At 43.0% G+C, this 23,585-nt stretch overlaps 1 protein-coding gene across 1 annotated transcript in view; it reads left to right on the top strand.

The window, feature by feature from the left end:
• LOC140204068 (connector enhancer of kinase suppressor of ras 2) overlaps positions 1-23,585 on the top strand; it is an 807,212-nt gene that overhangs the window by 694,897 nt on the left and 88,730 nt on the right. The window contains 1 exon segment of the mRNA XM_072270362.1: positions 12,100-12,148. Within this exon segment, the coding sequence (XP_072126463.1) occupies positions 12,100-12,148 (49 nt within the window).

Raw genomic sequence — 23,585 nt, forward strand, 5'->3', positions numbered from 1 at the left:
TGTCAGTTTTTGTTTTTGTGAGGTGTTTCAGACAACTTAAAGGGTGCTTTATAAATGATAAGTGATGTAGTGCAGCTACCATAACCTCAGTGGGCAATTACATGATTTGGAAGAGTATTTGCTGATGTCGTGTAAATACTAAAACGTTCTGCACAAGTGAACTGGCACAAACAAACAATCTGTTTGGTGATGTTAATTCACCAAGGTATAGATACAGTTAGATACAGGTATAGTTAATTCACTGGGGTATAGATATAGGTATCATCAATTCACTGAGGTGTAATCTGTTTGGTGATGTTAATTCACTGGGGTATAGATATAGGTATCGTCAATTCACTGAGGTGTAATCTGTTTGGTGATGTTAATTCACTGGGGTATAGATATAGGTATCGTTAATTCACTGAGGTATAATCTGTTTGGTGATGTTAATTCACTGAGGTATAGATATGGGATAGTGCTCCAGACTTACTTTAACAGAGAACATAGAATAGAACTGTGCGGGAGCAAGCCCTTAGGCCCACAATGCAGTGCTGAACCAGCTAAAAAGTAAATCAAAAACCCCCCAAACACTAATCCCTCCTACCTGCACAACGTCCATATCCATTCACCTTCCTCACATCCATGTGCCTATCCAATCATCTCTTAAAAGCCTCTATTGTATTTGCCTCTACCACCACACTGGGCAGCACATTCCAGGCATCCACCACTCTCTGAGTAAAAAACTTACCCCTCACATCCCCTTTGAAACCAGCCCCTCTCACCTTCAATGTATGGCCTCTGGTATCAGACATTTCCACACTGAGAAACAGATACTCTCTGTCTACTCTACCTATGACTCTCATAAACTTATAAATCTCGATCAGTTCTCCCTCAGCCTCTGCCACTCCAGAGAAAACATCCTAAGCTTGTCCAGCCTTTCATGATAGCAAATGCCCTCTAAACCAGGCAGTATCCTGGTTCAGTATTAATTTCAAAAATCACCAGCTAAAAGGAAGCAAGAACCAATTCAGGGAGAGGTAACGTTTCAGCATGGCTCCTGTGCTGGGAGGAGCAGAACTCCTTCTACCAACGTTATCCTGATGCACATCAGCCGCTGTTCACTGCACCCTAAACCCCTAATAGAAAGACTTCAGTTCCTTCTTCCAACTAACTCACCAAACTGCTCATCCCTCCCCTCCCCATCCCCATCCCCTCACCACACTCACTCTACTAATATCAACCGTAGCAACCTGTCAGATACAAGCTTCACACACTGTGTGGTTAATGCTAAAAAGCATGAACCTCTGGGCTTCCTGTATAAAGTACTGCTCCTCCCCCACCCACTCATTTAAATTACCATGTCTTCTTTTGCAATGAGAGAAGAGGCTTAATTGAAATGTTCAAAATTATCATGACAGAGTAAATTGCAAAGTGACAGAGGATCAGTAACCAAAGAAAGCAGAAACCCTGAGGGATAAGGAAATTCTTCTATGATGCAATTTATTCTGCGATGAAATATTGATTCTATACCAACAGGAAAGCAGCTACACTTAAAAAGGACACATTTGTAATACACGACAGGAAGAACTGGTGATATAGTCAATATCTCTCTGAAAGTGGCAACTCAGTTAGAAAGGGTAGTAAGGAAGGTGTGTCAGTGGTTGGGGTGCCGAGTATGCAAACTGAGAAGTTATGTTGCAGCTGTATTAAAGTTCGGTTGGACCACATGCAAAGCTTTGTGTGCAGTTTGAGTTGCCACATCACAAAAGCAAAAAGGATGTGGAAGCTTCGAGGAGGATACAGAAGAGGTTCATGGGGATGCTGCTTGGATTAAAGGGTATTAGCTCTGAGGATAATTGTTTCTCTGGGATGTCAGAGGCTGAAAGGCAACATGGTATTGGTTTTGTTATTGTCACATATACCGAGATACAGTGAGAAAACTTATTTTTTCAAGTCATACCTACAAATAATTTCAAAACATAAGTACTTTCAGGTATTAGGAATAAGAGGATGTAGAGTATAGTGTTCTATTTACAGAGGAAATGGAGTGTAGATGCAAGGGCAAAGATGATGTAGATTGTAACAATAATTATCATACGGAGCTGATGGAAGTACACACAGTGTGCTTCCTGGGCTTCCTGTACCTAATAAAGAGGCCACTAAGTGTATTTGATGGTCTTCTGCAGTCCATCCACTTCAAGCTTCAATATCTTGTGCATTCAAAGGTGTTCTTCTGCACACCACTGTTGTAATACATAGTTATTTGAGTTACTGTTACCTTCCTGTCAGCTTGAACCAGTCTGGCCATTCTTCTCTGACCTCTCTCATTAACAAGGCGTTCTCGCCTACAGGACTACCACTCACTGGATGTTCTTTTTTTTTGTTTTTCACATCATTCTCTGTAAACTCTAGAGACTGTTGTGCATGAAGATCCCAGGAGATCAGCAGTTTCTGAGTTACTCAAACCACCCCATCTGGTACCAACAATCGTTACATAGTCAAAGTCACTGAGCGCACATTTCTTCCCCATATCGAGGTTTGGTTCAACACTTCACTCATCCAGGCTGCTGCCCCTACAAGCTTCAAATCCACCACGTTCATCCCTGTTGCAGAGAACTGTACATCTTCAGAAGTAAACGATTGCCCAGTGACACTGATAACAATCATCATGAGTGCTTTGAACAGCTGATAATGGCACATATCAAATACCCCAATGCTGCCTCATTGGACACTCACCACTATGCTAACTGACAAAACTGCTCTGTGACAGATGTTAAGCAACTTCTAGAGCATTTATACTCTAGCACCTGCCATGCACCTGGCTCTGACACGCCAAGAAAACGAGGACACTTATGTCAGAATGCTGCTTCTGGATTTCAGTTCAGCACTCAGCGCTACTGTCCCACAGAGCTTGGTGAGCAAACTCCTACTCCTCGGTCTAAATACACAACTGTGCAACTGGGTGTTGGACTCCCTAATCAACAGACCACAGACAGGGTGCACAACCGCTTCACCCTCCCTAGCATCCTCAACACGGGTCCCTCCACCACCCCCCAGGACTGTGTGCTGAGCCCACTGCTGTACACTCTGCTCATATGCGACTGCACGGCCAAACACCCAAGCAATCGCATTATCAAGTTTGCCGATGACACGGCAGTGATAAGGCTCACCACCAACAATGATGAGATGGCCTACCGAGGGGTGCAAGCACTTGAGGCCTGGTGCCAGGTGAACAACCTCTTCCTTAAAGACAAAGGAGATGGTTGTCACCTTCAGGAGAACCCCCACCACTCGCATCACCCTTTACATGCACGGCACAGCAGTGGAAACTGCAAGCAGCTTCAGACTCCTGGGAGTGCACATCTCACACAACCTCTCAGTGACGCAGAACACATCTTACACAGTAAGGAAAGTTCATCAAAGTTCTACTTCCTGGGGAGGCTGAAGAGAGCTGAACTTTGTACATCCATACTCACGTCATTCTACAGATTTGCAGTGGAGAGCATCCTAACAAGCTGCATTACTGCTTGGGACAGTAACTGCACTGCAGTGGACAGGAAGACTCTACAGCAGATAGTCAAAACTGCCCAATGCATCACCGGACCAGCCTACCCTCCACCAAGGACATACATACAGAAGGGTGCCAGAAATGGGCCAGTAACATCATTAAGGATCCCACCCACACTGCCCGTCAACTGTTTGTCCCACTCCCATCAGGGAGGAGGCTACATAGCATCCAAGCCAGGACCACCAGACTCAAAAACAGTTACTTTCCCCAAGCAGTAAGGCTGATCAACACCTCCACCCACAAACTCCACCACTACTTTATCACTTTTGTTCATTGGTGAGACTGCGTGAGGTTTAAAAAGAGCTCGTGGCCTTTCGGTGGGCTGCAAACATTGTGATCTTTCAGGCACTCGGCAGGGGGCAATAAAAGGAAGTGAGATGTAAAATGGAGCAGGCATTGTGTGAGAGGGCCAGTGTTAGGATGGTCAGGTTTTGGCTCAGCAGATTTAGGAGAGAACAGGAGTAGGCTAAAACTTAAGCTTGAGAAGTTAGAGGTATAACCAGTGTAGGCAGGAAGGTACAGTACTGTGCAAAAGTTTTAGGTACATATACATAGCTAGGGTGCCTAGAACTTTTGCACAGTACTGTCATAATTTTATGGATTGCATTGTACTCCTGCCACAAAAAAAACAAATTCCATGAGAAATGTGAGCGGTGATAAACCTGCTTCTGATATGGGTCTCCATTATGGTCCGAGACAGGGAAGGAGGCAGGGGGAAGGAATTTATGGTTGGGAAAATGGGAAGGGAGAGGGGAGGGAGCAGGAAGTTTCTGAAGGACATTCTGTAATGATCAAAAAAATACAATTGCTTGGAATAGAATGACCTTACCTCAGGGCTGGGTGTGTCTGCACCCATGCTATCCCCCTCCCGGCCACCCCTTCTCTGCCACCTGTCCCCTGCACTTCCCATGGTCCTCCACCCTCACCATTCCCAACATCCTTTGCTCCCACCAGATTTACAAACTCGCTCTCTGCTCCATGTTGACAAATACAGTACTGTGCAACGTCTTAGGCACCCTAGCTGTATATATGCCTAAGACCTTTGCACAGTACTGCAGTGGAAGGCTCCTCCTGTGAGATGTGGAATTTCAGGGTAGCTGACAGTCCCCCTGATGACTATGTCTGCAGGAAGTGTACCCAGCTTCATCTCCTGACTGACAAGGTGAAAGAGCTGGAGCTGGAGCTGGATTTACTCAGGAACATCCAGGAGGCTGAAACCCTGATAGAGGGCATTTTACTGAAGTGGTCATGCCCAGAGTGTAGGCTTCATATAGTAGATGGGTGACCACCTGGAGAAGCAATGGTAATAAACTGTCAGTGCAGATTTCCCCAGTGGCCATACCCCTCAGCAACAAGTATACTATACCTTTGGATACCACCAGGGCTTATGATCTGTCAGTGCTCAACAGCAGCAGCCAGGCCAGTTCTGAGTCTCAACAGGGAAGGGTACAGTCAGACCATAGTTAGGGTGACGGACAGGAGATCCTGTGGCTGCGAAAGAGATGCTAGGGTTGTCTGTTGCCTCCCAAGTGCTTGGGTCCAGGATGTCTCAGAACGGTTGCAGAAGGTTCTTAAGAGAGAGGGTGAGTAGCCAGAGGTTGTGGTGCTCATGGCACCAATAGCATAGGCAGAAAGGAGGAAGGGGCTCTGCACTGTGAGCAGAGGGAGTTAGGGTAGAGACTGGAGAAGGACCTCCAAGGTAGTAATATCTGGATTATTCCCAGTACCATGTCCTACTTAGGGCAGGAATAGGACGACAGCCCAGAAGAATGAATGGCGGAGGAAGTGGGGCAGGGACACAGTTTCAGATTTCTGGATCATTGGCATCTCTTCTGGGGAAAGTATGACCTGTACAAAAAGAACATTTTATACCTGACCCTAAGGGGGGACCAATGTCTTTGTGGGCTGGTTGATTAGAGCCCTTGGAGAGGGTTTAAACTAATTTATCAGGGGGATGGGAAATGGAACGATGGGGCTGAGGATAGGACAACTGGTATACAAGTCGATGCATTGTGTCGTGAGACTGTGAGGAAGAATGGGCAAATGATAGGACAAAATTGTAGTCAGAGGGATGAGTTGAAGTGTAACATGGGGACAAACTTAAAAAGGCTGATGAATGCAGGACCAAAGGTGTTAATTTGAATGGAAGCAGTGTGCAGAATAAGTTTGATGACTTTGTAGCGCAGTTAGAGATTGGTAGGTATGACGTTGCGGGCATCACTGGGTTGTGGTTGAAAGAAGATCATAGTTGGGAGCTGAATATCCAAGGATGCACATTGTATCAGAAGGACAGGCAGGAAGGCAGAGGGGGTGGGTGGCTCTGTTAGTAAGAAATTCAATCAAATCCTTGTAAAGAGGTGACATAGTATCAGAAGATATAGCATCCTTGTGAGTAGAGTTAAGAAACAGCAAGGGTAAAAAGATCGTGATGGGAGTTACATCAGGATATTAGATATAAATTTACAACAGCAGATAGAAAAGCCATATAATAAGGACAAAGGAACGATAGCCATAAGGGATTTCAATATGCAGGTAGATTGGGAAGATTAGGTTGGTGCTGGATCACAAGAGAGGGAATTTGTAGAATGCCTACAAGGTGGGTTTTTTTTTGAGCCCACTAGGGGAAAGGCAATTCTAGATTCGGTACTGTGTAAGGAACCAGATTTGGTTAAGGAACTAAAGGTAAAGGAATCCTTAGGAGGCAGTGAACATAGTATGATAGAATTCACCCTGCAGTTTGAGAGGGAGAAAACAAAGTCAGTGGAGTAAAGGGAATTACAGAGGCATGAGTGAGGAACTAGTCAAAAATGATTGGAAGGGAACACTGTCAGGGATGACAGCAGAACAACAATGGCTGGAGATTCTGGGGGCAACTCGGAAGGCACAGGATAGAAACATCACAAAGATGGAAAAGTATTTTAAAAGGAGGATGAGGCAACCATGTCTGACAGGGGAAGTAAAAAACAGCATAAAAACAAAAGAGATGGCATACAATATAGCAAAAATTAGTGGGAAGTTAGAGGATTGGGAAGCTTTTAAAAATCAACAGAAGAGAACTAAAAAAGCAATAAGGAGAGAAATGATGAAATATGAAGGTAAACTACACAATAGTATAAGAGAGGATATCAGAAGTTTTTTTTCAAATTGGTAAAAAGTAATAGACAGGGAAGAGTGGATATTGGCCCACTGGAAAGGTAGAAATGGAGGACAAAGAAATGGTGGATAAACTTGATAAGTATTTTGCATCAGTTTTCACTATGGAAGACACAAGAGTATGCCAGAAACTTGAGAGTGTGAGTACAGTTTCTACTACTAAGGAGAGGGTGCTTGGGAAGGTGAAAGATCTGAAAGTAGATAAGTCACCTAGACCAGATAGACTAATACCCAAGATTTGGAAAGAGGTGCTGAACTAACTGTGGAAGCATTAATTATGATCTTTCAAGAATCACTAGATTCTAGAATGGTTCCGGATGAGTTGAAAATTGCAAATATCACTTGACTCTTTAAGAAGGGAGGTAGGTGGGTGAAAGAAAATTATAAACCAGTCAGCCTGATTTCGGTGGTTGAGAAGATGTTGGAGTCCATTATTAAGGATGATGTTTCGGGGTACTTGCCTGATAAATCTTGCCTGATAAATCTGCTGGAATCCTTTGAGGAAATAACAGACAGGGTAGACAAAGGGGAATCCCTAGAAGTTAACCTGCAAGTTGAGTTGGTGGCAAGGAAAGCAAATGTAATGTTGGCATTCATTTTGTGAGAACTAGAACATAAAGAGCACAATGTAATGCTGAGGCTTTATAAGATATTGTTCAGACTGCACTTGGAGTGTTATGAGTAGTTTTTGGGCCCATTATCTAAAAAAAGATGTGGTGGTATTGGAGAAAATCCAGAGTATGTTCACAAGGATAATTCCAGGAATGAAAGGGTTAATGTATGCGGAGCATTTGATGGTCATGTGCTTTTACTCCTATACACACTTTAAAAGGGAGAACACAACTACAGCTGTGAAGATCCCTGCTGCACCTAATGACACTGGGATCTCCGTCTCAGAGGCCGATGTTAGGCTGTCTTTAAAGAGAGTGAACCCTCGCAAGGGGGAAGGTCCAGATGGAGTACCTGGTATGGCTCTGAAAACCTGTGCCAACCAACTAGTGGGAGTACTCAAGGGCATTTTCAACTTCTCACTGCTACGGGTGGAAGTTCCCACTTGCTTCAAACAGGCAACAATTATACCAGTGCCTAAGAAGAAGAATGTGGGCTGCCTTAATGACTATCATCACTCACATCGACAGTGATGAAATGCTTTGAGAGGTTGGTTATGACTAGACTGAACTCCTGCCTCAGCAGGGACCTGGACCCATTGCAATTTGCATATCTCCATAATAGGTCAATGGTAGACGCAATCTCAATGGCTCTCCACACATCTTGAGACCACCTAGACAACACATACACCTACATCAGGATGCTGTTCATCAACTATAGCTCAGCATTTAATACCATCATTCCCACAATCCTGATTGAGATGTTGCAGAACTAGGGCCTATACCTCCCTCTGCAATTGGATCTTTGTCTTCCTAACTGGAGGACCATGATCTGTGCAGATTGGTGATAACATACCCTCCTTACTGACGATCAACTCTGGCACACCTCCGGGGTGTGAGCTTAGCCCACTGCTCTCCTCTCTATATACACATGACTGTGTGTCTAGGCATAACTCAAGTACAATCTATAAATTTGCTGACAATACAGCCATTGTTGGTAGAATCTCAGGTGGTGACAAGAGGGCGTACAGGAGTGAGATATGCCAATTGGTGGAGTGGTACTACAGCAACAACCTGGCACTCAATGTCAGTAAGACGAAAGAGCTGATTGTGGACTTCAGGAAGGGTAAGACGAAGAAACACCTACCAATCCTCATCAGAAGTGGAGAGAGTGAGTAGCTTCAAGTTCCTGGGTATCAAGATCTCTGAGGATCTAATCTGGTCCAAACATATCGATGTAGTTATAAAGAAGACATGACAGTGGCTATACTTTATTAGGAGTTTGAAGAGATTTGGCCTGTCAACAAATACACTCAAAAACTTCTATAGTTGTACCATGGAGAGCATTCTGACAGGCTGCATCACTGTCTGGTATGCAGGGGCTACAGCACAGGACCGAAAGAAGCTGCAGAAGGTTGTAAATCTAGGCAGCTCCATCTTGGGTACTTACCTTCAAAGTACCCAGGACATCATTAGGGAGCAGTGCCTCAGAAAGGCAGCGTCCATTATTAAGGACCTCCAGCATCCAGGACATGCCCTTCTCTCACTGTTACCATCAGGTAGGAGGTACAGAAGCCTGAAGGCACACACTCAGCGATTCAGGAATAGCTTCTTCCCCTCTGCCATCCGATTCCTAAATGGACATTGAATCTCTGGACATTACCTCACTTTTTTTAATATACAGAATTTCTGTTTTTGCATGATTTTTAATCTATTGAATATACGTAATTGACTTACTTGTTTATTTATTATTATTATTTTTCTCTGCTAGATTATGTATTGCATTGAACTACTGCTGCTAAGTTAACAAATATCATGTCATATGCAGGTGATAATAAACCTGATTCTGATTCTGATTACTTGCTGGAGTTTAGAAGAATGAGGGGGCATCTCATTGACACCTATCGAATGTCGAAAGTCCTACATGGAGTGGATGTGGGGAGGATGTTTCCTACAGTGTGTGAGTCTTGGAGCACAGGGACGCCCATTCAGAACAGGGTTGAGGAGCAATTTCTTTAGCAAGAAGGCGGTCAATCTGTGGAATTCATTGCCAAGGACAGCTGTGGAGGGCCACGTAGAGAGCATATTTAAAGTAGAGCTTGGTAAATTCTTGATTAATCTGGGTATCAAGGGTTATGGGAGAAGACAGGAGAATGAGATTGAGAGGGATAATAAATCAGCCATGATGGAATGGCAGAGCAGACACGAAGAGATGAATGGCCTGTTCTGCTCCTGTGACTTGTTTCCTGTTTGGCACCTTACGTACAACCTAGCATCACTTTATGGACACATCATCATTCTAGCTATGTAAGCCATCTTATGTATTTATATTCATTGTGTTTTTGTTATTACTGTGTTCTTTATCTTTTGTGGTGTTTTGTGTTCCATTGGATCTGGAGTAACAATTATTTTGTTCCTTTACACTTGCATACAGGCAATGAGGTTAAATAATCTTGAATCTTGAATCATAGTACAGCTGTATGTTAATTTTATGTGTAATTTCACAAAAAAACATTAGCCATAAATTTGAAATAAATTTTCCCTTGAGCATACATGGTGCCTTCTTGAGCTAGCCCCATTCGCCTGCACTTGGTCCATATTCTCCGAAACATTTCCCACTTCTCCAATTGCCTTTTGAAAGTTATGATTTTTTCTCATTTCTATCATTTCCTTTGGCGTTGCATTCCAAATACCCACTAACTTAAAAATCATTTATTTTTACTGCTTCTCAATTGTATAATATTTTCACATTTGGCTTTATCTAAGCCAGTTACCCAGAATTATGCCCTTGATTTCTCAACACCCTTACCTTCTTGTCTCGATGCAAAGACTGTCCAGTGGTGTGGTCACAGCAGCGCATGAGTTCCAGATATGCACTACAGAACCCTCCCATCCCTGAAATACACGTGAAAGCCTCGACCAAGATCTCACAAGATGGGATTAAACTATCACACAACATATTAATTATGTAAGTGAATGTGAGAGAAAAACCATACCTGAGGTTTCATACTCACTGGAGCTTTGCAACCCTGAAGCCTTATAATTTGTTCATGAGACTTATTACCTCTATTCTTCCATTAATGTTCATCGTAGTTCAGAACAATTTAAGCTTAACTTATAACTTCTGGCACATTGGTCTTAGTGCCAGAATTTTATACCAGCGAGTTAGTAAGTTACTTCATTGTCAATGCTGAAGACAACAAGATAGCAGTGCTCCTCCATTCAGTGTAAAACAGCATACTGGCAATTCAACTACTACAAACACAACGACTAAATTTCAACTAACATCGGAGTTATTTAGAGTGACATCCGAGTTACAGCTGAATTAGAAACAAGCTGCTCTAAAATTACAAGAAAAAGTGGCTGCCTCATTCAAGAAATTGCACTTGTCTGTGTTATAAAATACAACGCTTAAATGTAAAGTAGCATCAGGAATTATGCCCATGTATTGTACTTAGAGGCTGTCCATTGTACCTATGGACTATGGGTGGGAGGGGGTCATTGTTCAGTTGCAGGACAGCCCTGGGGAAAAAGCTGCTTTTTTGTCTGAATGTCTGTGCAGTGATGGTTCTGTATCACCTGCCAGATAGTAGGAGATTGAACAGGTGGTCACTGGGGTGGGTAAAACCCATTATGATTTTGCAAGCCCGCAGTTGTAGATGGTTTCTCTATCCGGTAGTTGTGTCCCAGTGATGTTCTGTGAATTCTTGATCACTCATCAAAGTACTTTCTGGTTGATCTTGTTGATGCCATACTGTAACAACCAGAATGTTCTCAATTACACATAGATGAAGGTTTGCCAGCAGGATTTGGGGCAGATTAGCTCTCTTTAAATTCCTAAGGTGGGATACCTGCTGCTGAGCGTTTCCTACTATCAGGGAGGTGTTGGTGGTCCAAGGGAGCTCCTCTTAAATTTGGAGACCCATTCTACTGCTTCACTCTTTATCAGCAGTGGAGTTAGTTCTTTCTTCTTGATTTCCGAAATCGATAATCATTTCTTTGGTTTTTTTATGTTGATTGAAAGATTATGGTTACTGCACCATTCGGACAGTTTCTGCCCCTTCTTTCTGTATGCTGCTTTGTTGTTATTTGTAATCAACCCAATCACTGTGGTGGGTCATCTAAAAATTTAATGATGGAGTTGGTGGCATAAGCAGGAGCACAGTCATGGGTGCAAAGGGGTGGTTTCGATAGTAGTTGTCTGAAAAGTGTGAGAGCTTGCAACTTTAAAGATATTAACTTTGAACATCCACAGCAACTGTAGAAAAGGATTCCCTGAATAGTTCATAAAAAAAACAGAAGAAACTGAAAACTGTCACGATGTCAGGGAGCAACCATGGAGAAACAGAAGTCAGGCACTTAGAGCTAAGATCTTTGCTCAAAATTGGAAGTGTCACAGCTTTCTAATTGAAAAGACTTGATGAAAACACACTTATTCAGAAGAGGCTGAGAGCTGCCAAGATGATGACCAAAGAAATTGATCAATTCTTTGACTCGGTCCTGCAGTTTCACTCTGTTTTCTTTCTGGACCTTTCAAAGGGGAAGCGTATTCTTTAAAATTCCTTTGGATAATTTAGTTCCCTCTCAAATTATGGTTATCTTATTTTGAAGGATAAAAACATGGGCCACAGCAATTACCATTTTTGTGATCTAAACTTGAAGTATATGAATACATTGATGCCTTCTGGTATAATTAAGGTAACAAATCGTTCCTTCAGCTGAAACTGCAGGAGGCCGGCTTTCTGCTCTCCTGAACAGAAGCTCTAAAAAGGCATATTTGTTTTTCTACAGGTATGCAAGTGCTGGCATTGATAGACAAGGCACCACAACAATGAGGAAGGTGAGGCTTATGAAAATTGTTCTCTGTATATCATTCATGAAAATTTTAGTCATTGAAATATATCTGTACATGTCACAACATCTGTTTTTATCACTCATAGAATAATAAAAGTGCAAAGTACACCTTAGTATTTTTCTGCCACTTGAACAAAATTTTATCAAAACATTAAATGGAAAAAAATCAAAAAATATTAACAAAATTCCATCAAGTTGATAGATTAATTAAATTCTTTAAATCTGATTTAAGAAATGCAAAAGAGCACTTAAAAAGGAAATCTGGAGGGCTAAAAGAAGGCATGAATTTGTTCTGACAGACAAGGTGAAGGGATGCTCCTGATATGTTAAGAGCAAAAGGATAGTAAGGAACAAAACTGGACCACCTGAAAGTCTGCATGGTCAGATATGCAGGAACCAAAAGAGATAGGGGAGATCTTAAATGAATTTTCTGCGTATGTATTTACTCAGGAGATGGACACAGGGTCTATGCAACTGAGGCAAAACAGTAGTGGGGTCATGGAACAAGGTGGGAGGCTCGTACAGAAGTTGCAGGGGCCCTGACAAAGGTATTTAAAACAATCTTACTCATGGGCAAGGTGCCAGAGAACCGGAGGATAGCTAATCACAAACAAGAGAAAGCCTGCAGACGCTGGAAATCCAAGCAACGCACACAAGATGCAGGAGGAACTCAGCAGGCTAGGCAGCATCTATGGCAAAGAGTAAACAATTGATGTTTCAGGGCTGAGACCCTTCGTCAGGACGGGAGATAAAAGATGAGAAGTCAGAGTCAGAATGTGCGGGGAGGGGAGGAAGGAATACAGGGTAGTAGGTTATAGGTGAAACCGGGAGGTGGGTGGGGGGGGGTGAAGTAAAGAGCTGGGAAATCAACTGGTGAAAGAGATAAAGACCTGGAGAGGGTGGGACCTGATAGGAGAGTTCAGAAGGCCAGGGAAGAAAGGGAAAGGGGAGGAGCACCAGAGGGGGGTGATGGGCAGATATGGAGATAAGCTGAGAGAGTGTCCGATTTCCCTCTCTCAGGGCCTGATCATGGATAGTCAACATGGATTTGTGTGTGGTAGATCACGTTCATAGAATTTTTTGAGGAGGTTACCAGGAAAGTTGAAGAAGGAAAGGCAGTGGACATTGTCTACATGGACTTTAGGAAGACTTTTGAGAAATTTCAGAATGGACGCTGGTCAAGAAGGTTTTAGTTGCTTAGGAATCAGGATGGGGTAGTAAACTGGATTCAACAGTGGCTTTGCAGGAGAACCCAGAGAGCAGTAGTAGAGGGTTGTTTCTCTGACTGGAGGTCTGTGACTAGTGGTGTGCTGCAGGGATTGAAACTTGGTCCATTGTTATTTTCCATCTGTATCAGTGACCTGGATGATAATGCAGTAAACTGGATCAGCAAATTTTCGGATAACACCAAGATTCGAGGCATAGCAAGCAGTGAGTAAAACTATCACAACTTCCAGCAGGATCTGGACCAGCTGGAAAAGAGGGCTGAAGAATGGCGGGTGGAATTTAGTGTAGACAAGTGTGGGGTTTTGCAATTTGGCAAGATAACCCCAAGTAAGATTTACACAGTGATCGGGTCGGTAGGGCACTGAGGGTTACAATGGAACAGAGGAATCTGGGAATACAGATGCATAATTCATTGAAAGTGGCTTCTTAGGTAGACAGGGTTGTTAAGAGAACTTTTGGCACATTGGTTTACATACATCAAAATATTGAGTACAGGATTTTGGATGTTATATTGAAGTTGTATTAGACATTGCTGAGATCAAATTTGGAGTATTATGTGCAATTCTGGTCACCAACCTACAGGAAAGTTATCAATAAGATTGAAAGAATACAGAGAAAATTTACAAGGATGGTGTCAGGACTTGAGGACCTGAGCTTTAGGGAAAAGTTGACTATAAGTTAGGATGTTATTCCCTCGAGTGTAGGAGAACGAGAGGAGATTTGATAGAAGTATACAGAATTATGACAGCTATAGATAGGGTAAATGCAAGCATTTTTCCACTGAGACTAGAACTAGAAGTCACAGGTTAAGGGTGAAAGGTGAAATACCGTAGGGTGTCACAGTAGTGTGGCAGTTAGCGCAAGGCTGTTACAGCTCAGGGCGTCAGAGATTGGAGTTTAATGAGTTTAATCCTGGCATCTTCTGCAAGGAGTTCCTACGTCCTCCTCATGGAATGTGTGGGTTCCCTCTGTGTGCTCCAGTTTCCTCCCAGAGTCTAAAGATTTACCGGTTAGTAAGCTAATAGGGCATTGTAAATTGTCCAGTGATTAGGCGAGGGTTAAGTCTGGGTTTGTTGGTGGCACAGCTCGAAGGGCCAGAAGGGCCAGTTCCATGCTGTATCTCTAAATAAATAAATATTTAAAGGGAATGTGAGTGGGAACTTCTTCACTCAAAGGGTGGCTGAGAACGTGGAATGAGCTGCCAGCAGAAATGATGGATGCTGGTTTGATTTCAACAATTAAGAGATGTTTGGATAAGTACATGGATGGGAAGGATTTTGAAGGCTATGGAGAAGGTGCAGGTCAATAGGACGAGGCAGAATAACAGTTCAGGACGAACTGGATGGGACGAAGGGCCTGTTTCTGTGCTGTGGTGCTCGATGGTTATGACTCTCTTTTCAAAGGACATAATTGACTCTTTAAAAGTAACTGTGATTACACATTGGGTGGTTAATTATCATTTGGTGCTTTTCGCTACCTGGATTCTAAGAGCTGGGTTTTGTGCCTTTTCATGGCTTTCCAAAAAGTGAGATCTGAATCAGTGAAAAGTCTTTGCTTCAGTGCAACTTGAAAGTGCAAGTTTACTATTCCTAGTACTTTGGTTTATAAATTATGGCTAAATATCCTGTGTAATGGAAATCTTCTGTAGCAGTATAACTTTGTTATAAATGGTGCATTCATCTCTGCATTTATGGGCTTTGTCACCTTTTCTGGTGTCACATTGCTAATTTAGATGTATTGAAATGCAGAGCTTTTGCATGCAGTGAACTTGAGTAACAGCTGAAGTGTCACTCTTGATCATGGGTGAACCCAAGCTGAATGTTGAATCCCTTCAGGCAGCTCTGCATCGGACCATTCAGATACTTGATGGTTGCAGGTAAAGAGTGAGGTGCTTTTTCTGAGGTTTAGCCACTAAGGTACACATTCCATGGCAGCCGTGCATTTCTATAGCATTCCCATGGCATTGGCTGTTATGTCTGCATGTGCTGTGGACCTCAGGACAGTATGAAAATACTGCCCCTGGGAAAAACCTTACCCCCAGTGTTTTCACCACATTAGATTTCCCAGATGGACAGTGCATTCAAGTTCTCCAAGGTTTTCTTCACTGAGATATGTGACTTCTTGCCATGGCCTATGGCTATGGTCTTGTGCCTACACTGCTCTCTCCATGGAGATCAATTCCACATTGGCTCTGAATTTCCTTCCCACATGATCTTTCCAAGCAATCACAGCAATTTTCGGCCATGGCTCATAATATGAAGTCAAATGCTACCAGAGATCTTCAAATAAGCTGTTCATGAGAACGTGATTTCACTTGATTTGATCCCAATGAGGAACTGGGCACCGAGATTTGCCTGCTTTTCTGGCATCACAAGCACAGACAGAAATTGATAGAACTCAGGGCCCCAAAAAGGATTCCTTTCAATAATCCAGACCTTTCCATAACAAAAATTCATTCTCTCCCCCTGTCTGTAATTTGACATGGACCATGAGAAGAATTCTGTCAAGGTGAGCACCATGTTTCCACGAAGCATATTGACCCCTCTGCCCTCTAGAGTTTGCATCGCTGAACACCAAGTGGTGGCCTTGAGAAGAAGGGGTGGGTCCTGGGGCAAAAGTCTCATCATCTTCTTCTTTGTGGCATATTCCACAATGGCAGCTGCAGAGCATCAATCCAAGAACAGGATATGTACGAGAATGGTGGAGGAAAAGTCCCAGGTCTTCAACGGAAGAGCTTACTGTACATTGTCTTATTCAATCCGGACTAAGCATTTGTGGAAATTTCGGCATCCGCTGTTTCATGCTGCCCATGAGCGTAAGGCCCATAAAGCAAAGCTTGAGGCAAAGCAAGAACAAGATAATCGTATTCAGATATGATTTATATATCACACATACATCAAAACAGATCCTGAAATGTGTTGTTTATGTTAACCAACAGATCTAGGATGTGGTGGGGGCAGCCTGCAAATGTCACCACACATTCCAGCACCAACAAGACATGCCTACAATGCTCACAAGCAACAAAACACCAGCAACACAAACCCCTTCCTTCCCTAGCTCCCTCCCACCCACATCACAAGCAACACAAGCCCCTTCCTTCCCTCGCTCCCTCCCACTCACATCCAAACATGGACAAACCTCCAATCCTAGGACAGGCTTCTAATCTCTGGTCTCTAGGATTCAGCCATTGGGCTTTGGCTTCTAGACTTCTGATCGACCTTTGGACTCCAGCTCTTGATACCAGCACCAGGCTATCCAATCACGAAACCTCAAACTTCAGGCTCAAACTCCAGGTGCACTGACTGACCAACCCTCATGTCTTCTTGTGCCTCCTGCTCACCTCTGATCCCAGGAACCACCGACCTGGGAGAGCCCAACACCATGGATATACTTCGGCACCCATCCGCATTCCTGGTCTTTAAACGTAGAGCGGAGGCATAGACTCCAGATGCCCTTTGGCTCACGTCCACATTACTGGCATGGAATCAAGCGTCTGTTGCTATCCATCCACACTGTCTGATCTCTGTCTCCTCCACATCCCTGTCTGAGTCACAATCTCAATGGAGACTACAACTCAGTGCTATTTTGACAAGGCAGAAAGTTTTAAAAAACATGTCAAGGATACGAAGATAGCAACCAGATGGTGTTTCCAGTAGGATCTATAGTCTTTTCTCCCAGCTCAGCAGAAGAGAGTAACACAGCTCTTTATGATACAAGACACTCACTGATAGAAAACTGCTTCATTATTAATTGAGTTAATTGATGGATTCTCCACAATCTAATTGTAAATTTCTGGTACTTTTTTTTGCTGGCAGTTTGATGTTTATCTTTGGAAGCTTTCTTTATGATGCAAAGCTCTGGGGTTGAACACCTAATGGGACTTTTCTTTTTTCCCACTTTTCTTGCTTAGTAGGGTTTTTTTAATCACAAAATTTTTTTCAATCTTTATATAATGTTTTTTTTCTTGAGACATTGTAAGTGTTGTTTACTTCGATGTACTCATGTTTATTTTGGAAAAAAATAATAAAAAGATTTGAAAAGAAAGAAAGAAAGCTGCTTCTCTGAAGGAACCTAGAAAATCCTGCACTCCAAGGCAAGTCAAGTGGCTTGCGACACACCTCACCACCAATGTATGACACCAAAAAAAAGATAAAGGAGTCCAGAAAATGTGTAAAAATCTCTCCATCATGCCTACAGCTTAATTTGCTCTTCCACACAATGGAGTTATTCTTCCCCAATTACTATAATGGTTTCCAACAGCATTTCTGTATTTCTAGATGAAATGCCACCTCATTTAAAGAACTCAGACACCTCCTGATCATGATCTCCCTTCTATAGGTGGGAAGAGAGGTGCATATCTTGCGAGAAAGTAATATTTCTTTCTACGTTGTGCAGGTGGTCTTACTCCTGGAGGAAATGCCCATGAGCACTTCCAATTGGACTCTTCTTCTGGTGAGTCTTGCAAGCCTCCTGGTCCCTGAAGCACTCAGGATCCCCTTCTTGTCATGTAGCTCACTACTCATTGATTTGGACTCGTAGATGCTTATAAGTAAAGTGGAGGGCCTGTTTCCCTCTCCACCCGGCCTCTATCCTCAATGATTTTCCAATAGTTCAATAGTTCCATTTAATATCGGAGTATGTATACAATATACAACCTGAAATTCTTGCTCCCCACAGGCATCCATGAAATCAGCAGTGGTCCAAAGAATGAGTGACAGTAAAAACATTAGAACCCCAAAGCCCCCTCCACCCACACACAAGCAGCAACAAAGCATCAACACTCCCCCTCCCCCACTTGCTTCAGCAAACACCTTTCACCCTCCACCCACAAAGCAAGCAATAGCAAAGCCCCCAGGAGAGATCATGATCTGCAGTACAGGAAAAACTAATCGTTTACCGGATCAGTTTGACATGCCCACAGGCTCTCTCTTGCCTTAACAAAGGGGCAAAGAGGTGTCACACAATGAGAGGGGAGACCAACAAAAACAAAACAACTTATTGACTTACAGTGTTAAAGTCTGCCACGTTGCTTTTTTTGAGTTCTCTGACTTGAGATTCGGCAGCAAACCTACCCCACCAATAAGAGAAAGAGCGAGAAAGAGCAGTTCACTGAGTACAGAGACCTCCGGCAGCTGTCCCGCTATTCCTGATATCCCATTTTCTCCAGCAACACTTCAGTTGGTGACACCAACATAAAATCAGCTCATCCACAGCGTTCAAAGCCTTGGAGCCGCGCAGGCATGCTTGTCTTCTAGGCTGCACCTTTGGGATATCAATAAGCGGCCGGATGGTGAAACCTTGGAGCAAGAACCTTCACTGTAAGGAACGGCAGTTTGAGTGCAGTGCAGGTCAACGTAAGACCCATCCACGTTGAAAAGGAAAAAGAGAGACATTAAAGGTAGAAATTAAGCTGTTTCTGCGGATGAGCTTGAAAAAGCTGCCCTCTAGCGCCATCGTAGCTCTGTCCATTTGACTCCATCAAAGTCTGTATTTTCCAGACTGTCCACATTGCTGGTCTGAAGCATCCAGTGGCCTGAGCAGCAGCAGAGGTTCCAGCCTTTAAGGATCATGAGACCTTCCTGATTTTTGCACGACAGCATAGTGAGAGTCGCACTGGGAACTCACATCCTATTCCAGCACTTGTTTCTGGCTGTAAACCACAAACTCCATTTCACTTTTATATTTTACACAACTTCATAAGTTTTGCAGGGATAAAATTAAGTACAAAGATGGTTTTATCCACCAAAAGGAGGTGCAATCCAATTGCTAGTTATAAACAAACTGTCATGAGATATATGGCGTATCATGAATAGTGATATTGTTAGACTCAGACTGTAGCAAACTCAATAAGTGCAAACCAGTGCACATTGATCATCATCTGAATTCTACATTTCCTTATTTACAACGTTAAGTTCACTCGAATACCTCTTAATATTTGCTACATGCATTCCTGTCTCCTTGCAAAAATTGTTATCCTTTCATGAGAACTTGCTTAGATAATAAAGTGTAATTAGAGATACATTTAATTGAATGTTTATATATTGAATGAATAAAACAAGTAGCAATAATTGTACGTTGCCACACTTCTATTAACTCAACAAATCAAGACAAAGCCTAAGTTATTTTGTTACCAAACATCTTAACAAAGGTTGATGCTGCCTAACCTGCTGAGTTTCTCCAGTGTTTTGAGAGTAGCTCTTTGACTAACCACGTTTCAAGACAAGTTCAAATTAAAGTTCAATTCAGATTCAAGTTTATTATCATCTGACTGCACATATATACAAACAAATGAAACAATGTTCCTCCGGACCACGGTACACCCACAAAAATGACTTCATACAGCCCATAAAACTAAATTATACCACAAATAAGTTAATCAAATGTAATATAATTCAAAGTGCATGTACAGTAGTGTACAGCATAAATAAACAGTAAATAGTAAACAGCTCACTGTGCTTGTGGTGAGTTTCTTACCAGTTACCTAGTTTCGTTCTCTATGAGGGTCTTGGTAGGGACAAAGTAAATCATCGGTCAGAATGATCATAAGTAAAATACTTCCTGAAGGTGATAATTTTATCATTATCTGTGTAATATCCATAAGAAACAGACCAATGAACATGAAAGATTCAAGGAACACTCACTCTTTATCATTTTGATGGTACATGATAACTGACTCATTTTTAAAGCCCCTGCCGGAAAATGGCAGGGTATGTAACTAAAGAAAGGGGAGTCCGGTTCCGTTTTCTTCTCACGATATCACTTTTCAATTTGGCCCTGTCTTCAGGAAGGAATCAGTCTTCTGTTTTAAATGCACAGATCAGGTCTGAGACCTCGTCTGATTAACTGTGCCAAGACCTCCCGCTGACCACATCAAGGCTTTCTGCCAGTCACAGCATGACCTCCTGTCAATCACAGCATGGCTTCCTGTCAATCACAGCATGACCTTCTCCCAGCTTTAAGTTGCTGTTGAATTTCCTGCAGGAGTGATTAGTGACAATCTTGTGTTTATGGCCTCTAGTGCTGACGTGAAAGTTTTCTTTTGCTTCCTTTGCTGTCTGTAGCTCATTACCTGGCATCATCTTGTTCACATTGTGCAAACTCTCTTCTTGTTATTTTCTAACAAGAGTTACCACAGCCACAGCTCCAAGAGGAATATAACAGCTGATGCTGTAACAAATTACAGGGGTAGAAGCCCAAACATTTCAGCACTCTGTACCAACAGTAGATCAATTGTCTTAGAGTTAAGCATTTTTGCCACTGATTCCAGGCAATGGCTCAGCTGGAAATACCACCAAATACTACCATCATTGCAGTAGGAGGTTTTGAACTCAACTTTTAAATAACTGGAAGCAAGCATTGATTATTAGTTAAATAGTGAATAAGAGTGTGGTAAGACACAAGAGTGTATGTTGTGTTGGTTGAAGGGAAGTCACTTTTCATGAAAGTGGTGCTGTGAGATTTCCAGCTTTAGTATCTCCTGCCTGCTGGTAGCTGTGGGAAGACGAAATGGCCTGAATGGTGGGGATCTCTGATGAGACATTTGGCTTTCAAGACAGCACATTATGTAGATATTTTGGATGGTGGGGAGGGACATAGCTGTGATGTACAGGGCTGAATCCACAGCTCTCAGCAGCTTTGTTGCATTCCTTCACATGCGAATTGTGTTTTTAGCTTCCTTCACAGGATGTGGGTGCTGCAGGCTGAGCCCGCATTTAGTTGCCTTTGAGAAGGTGGTGATGGCTTCCTTTGTGTGGGGGGGGAGGGTATACCCACAATGCTGACAGGGAGGGAGAGAGTGAGTTCCAGGATTTTGACTAAATCACTGGTTAGGAGTAGCAATATATTTCCAAGTCAGAATAGTATGTGATTTGGAGGGCAACTTCCGTATGGGGCCTTCCTTTTCCTGTCCTTGTCCTTCTAAACCATAGACATTGTGGGTTTGGAAGGTGCCATCTAAGCAGTCTTGGTGAGGTGCTGCAGTGCCTTCTGGAGATCTTGAACAAAATGCCTCGGTAGTGGATTGAGTGAGCGGGGTACCTATCAAATGGACTGTTTTGTCTTATTTAGTACTGAGCTTCCTGCGTGTTATTGAAACTGAATTCCAGACAAGTGCAGAGTATTCTATTACACTGCTGATTTGAGCCTTGTAGATGGTGAGTTAGGAAATGAACTGCTCATCACAGGATTCCTAGCTTCTGACCTACTCTTATAACCACGCTGTGTATATTGCTACACTAGGTCAGTGCGATTCAGTGATGGTAATATCATTGAGTGTAAGAGTGGATGGCTAGATTTTCTCACACTGTATGTCATAATTGCCTGGCATGTGTGGTGCAAATTTTACTTGTCACCTATCAATCCAGGCCAGATGCCATGCAGACAGCCCCAGAGCTCAGGATTGAACCCAAGTTGTTGGACCTGTGAGGCAGCAACCCTACTAGCCGCCCATGAGTGGCCCAGGTCTTTAGATACTAATCCAATTATGTAAACACAACACTACTGCTCTGGCCTCGATAGGTGCAGTTTATTTTATATGAGTGTCACTTCCAAAGACTTAGTGAAATGATTATTTGGCCTTTAGTTTCAGTAGTTAAGTTTGATCTCCTATGGATGGCAGTTGGGAAGTGTTCTGGCCTCATTTTGTATGAGCATCACTTCCTGTACGTAGGCTGTTTTTATAACACTTCCTGTACGTAAGGTCTGTAAGATTGAGAGTAGACTGGCAGTAATTGACCCAAATGGATATGTCTTCCTTCTTGTGATCAGCACATACAGTACCTGGACTATTTCCCACTTTTTCAGATAGGCATTAGTTTTGTAAATGTAGTTGACCAGTTTGGGTGGAGGTACAGATGGTTTTGGAGTGCTTTATTCTTCACTATTCGCATACTGCCTTGGAAAACAAGAATGATCTTGCAGTTTCTTCCTATTAGCTGTTTAATTGTCCACCACCATTAGCAACAAACGTGGCAGCATTTTGATCTGATCACTGGCTGTGTGATCCTTTAATTCTGTCTGTTCTATGTGTTATGTACCCTGTAACTGGGTTGCCAAACCAGCAGAAATGGACCACTTAGTTGGAGTCTGGATTACTGGAACTAAGAAAGTTTTATTAAAGAAATAAGCAACACAATACTCTAATCAAAAGGATATAAATGCAACAGTTCAGCAATGATAAAACACACATGTACACAGAACTAGAATAATAGGATCAATCAAGCTCTATCCGTTGGGTCGGGGAGAAGAGAGAGAGCGAACGCGAATGAATATTCAAAAACGGATTCCAAACAGACCTTCGATATTCCTCGCAGTTAGCTTTCGGGTGAGCCCTTTGTAATGCCCTCTGAGGTCACCGACTGTGGCCCCTCCGTTCCAGATACAATCTTTCTTCTGTGGTGAACCCGGCACCCAGGCAAGGGCGGACACACACACCGGGTTCCCACCCGACCGTAACTTTCCACCCTGTGCGTCTTTGGCTGGTCCCGCGACCAGACCTCCAAAACTACTCCCACCAATTTGTGGGGGCACACCGCTTCCAGGGTCTCGTTACTTCGTGGTGTCGTGTGTCTGTTGCCTTAGCGAACCTGTCCCTTTTTATCCCCCTGCTGGGGTATCGCCTGTCCATCAAACTTCAAACAGTTCAGGGTTCAAAGCCACCGGTCTCTGACAATACTCGGAACCGTGTCTCCTTTTGGTAATCTCTCTCGTCTCTCTCTTATTAGCACCTTGCATGTTCCCCCATTGTCCTCTTATCGGCATCAATCTTCTGATAACTGGTTCTTTTGTCACATATGCTATTTTTGCTGTTGTGGCAGCTTCACCAGGTTTCCCACCCCGTTCCCTCTCCCCTCTGCCTTATTAGGTTGCTCCAAGCTCACTTATTTGCATTCCTCATTATACTAGAGCTGGATCTCTCCGCTTGATAGCAAGGATAAAGTGAGATACATATCTCACTTTGTGCTGGTAGATATTTCTGCTTCTGCTGGTGGTCCATAGTGCTTTATGGATGCCCAGTTTTGATCCCCAGATATGTCGTTGGCCTACTTCTTTCAGCATGTTGTATCTCCACACAGTTGCCCTCACATGTCACCTCAGAAAATGAAATAGTTGTCTCCATAGGAGTGAACAACAGGTACATCTCCCTCTGGTGCCAAGGGCAGATGCCACTGGTAGACAGGTGAGGACAAGGTCAGGTA

Source organism: Mobula birostris, chromosome 10 (genome assembly GCF_030028105.1).
Source record: "Mobula birostris isolate sMobBir1 chromosome 10, sMobBir1.hap1, whole genome shotgun sequence".
In the NCBI taxonomy this organism is placed as follows: domain Eukaryota; kingdom Metazoa; phylum Chordata; class Chondrichthyes; order Myliobatiformes; family Myliobatidae; genus Mobula; species Mobula birostris.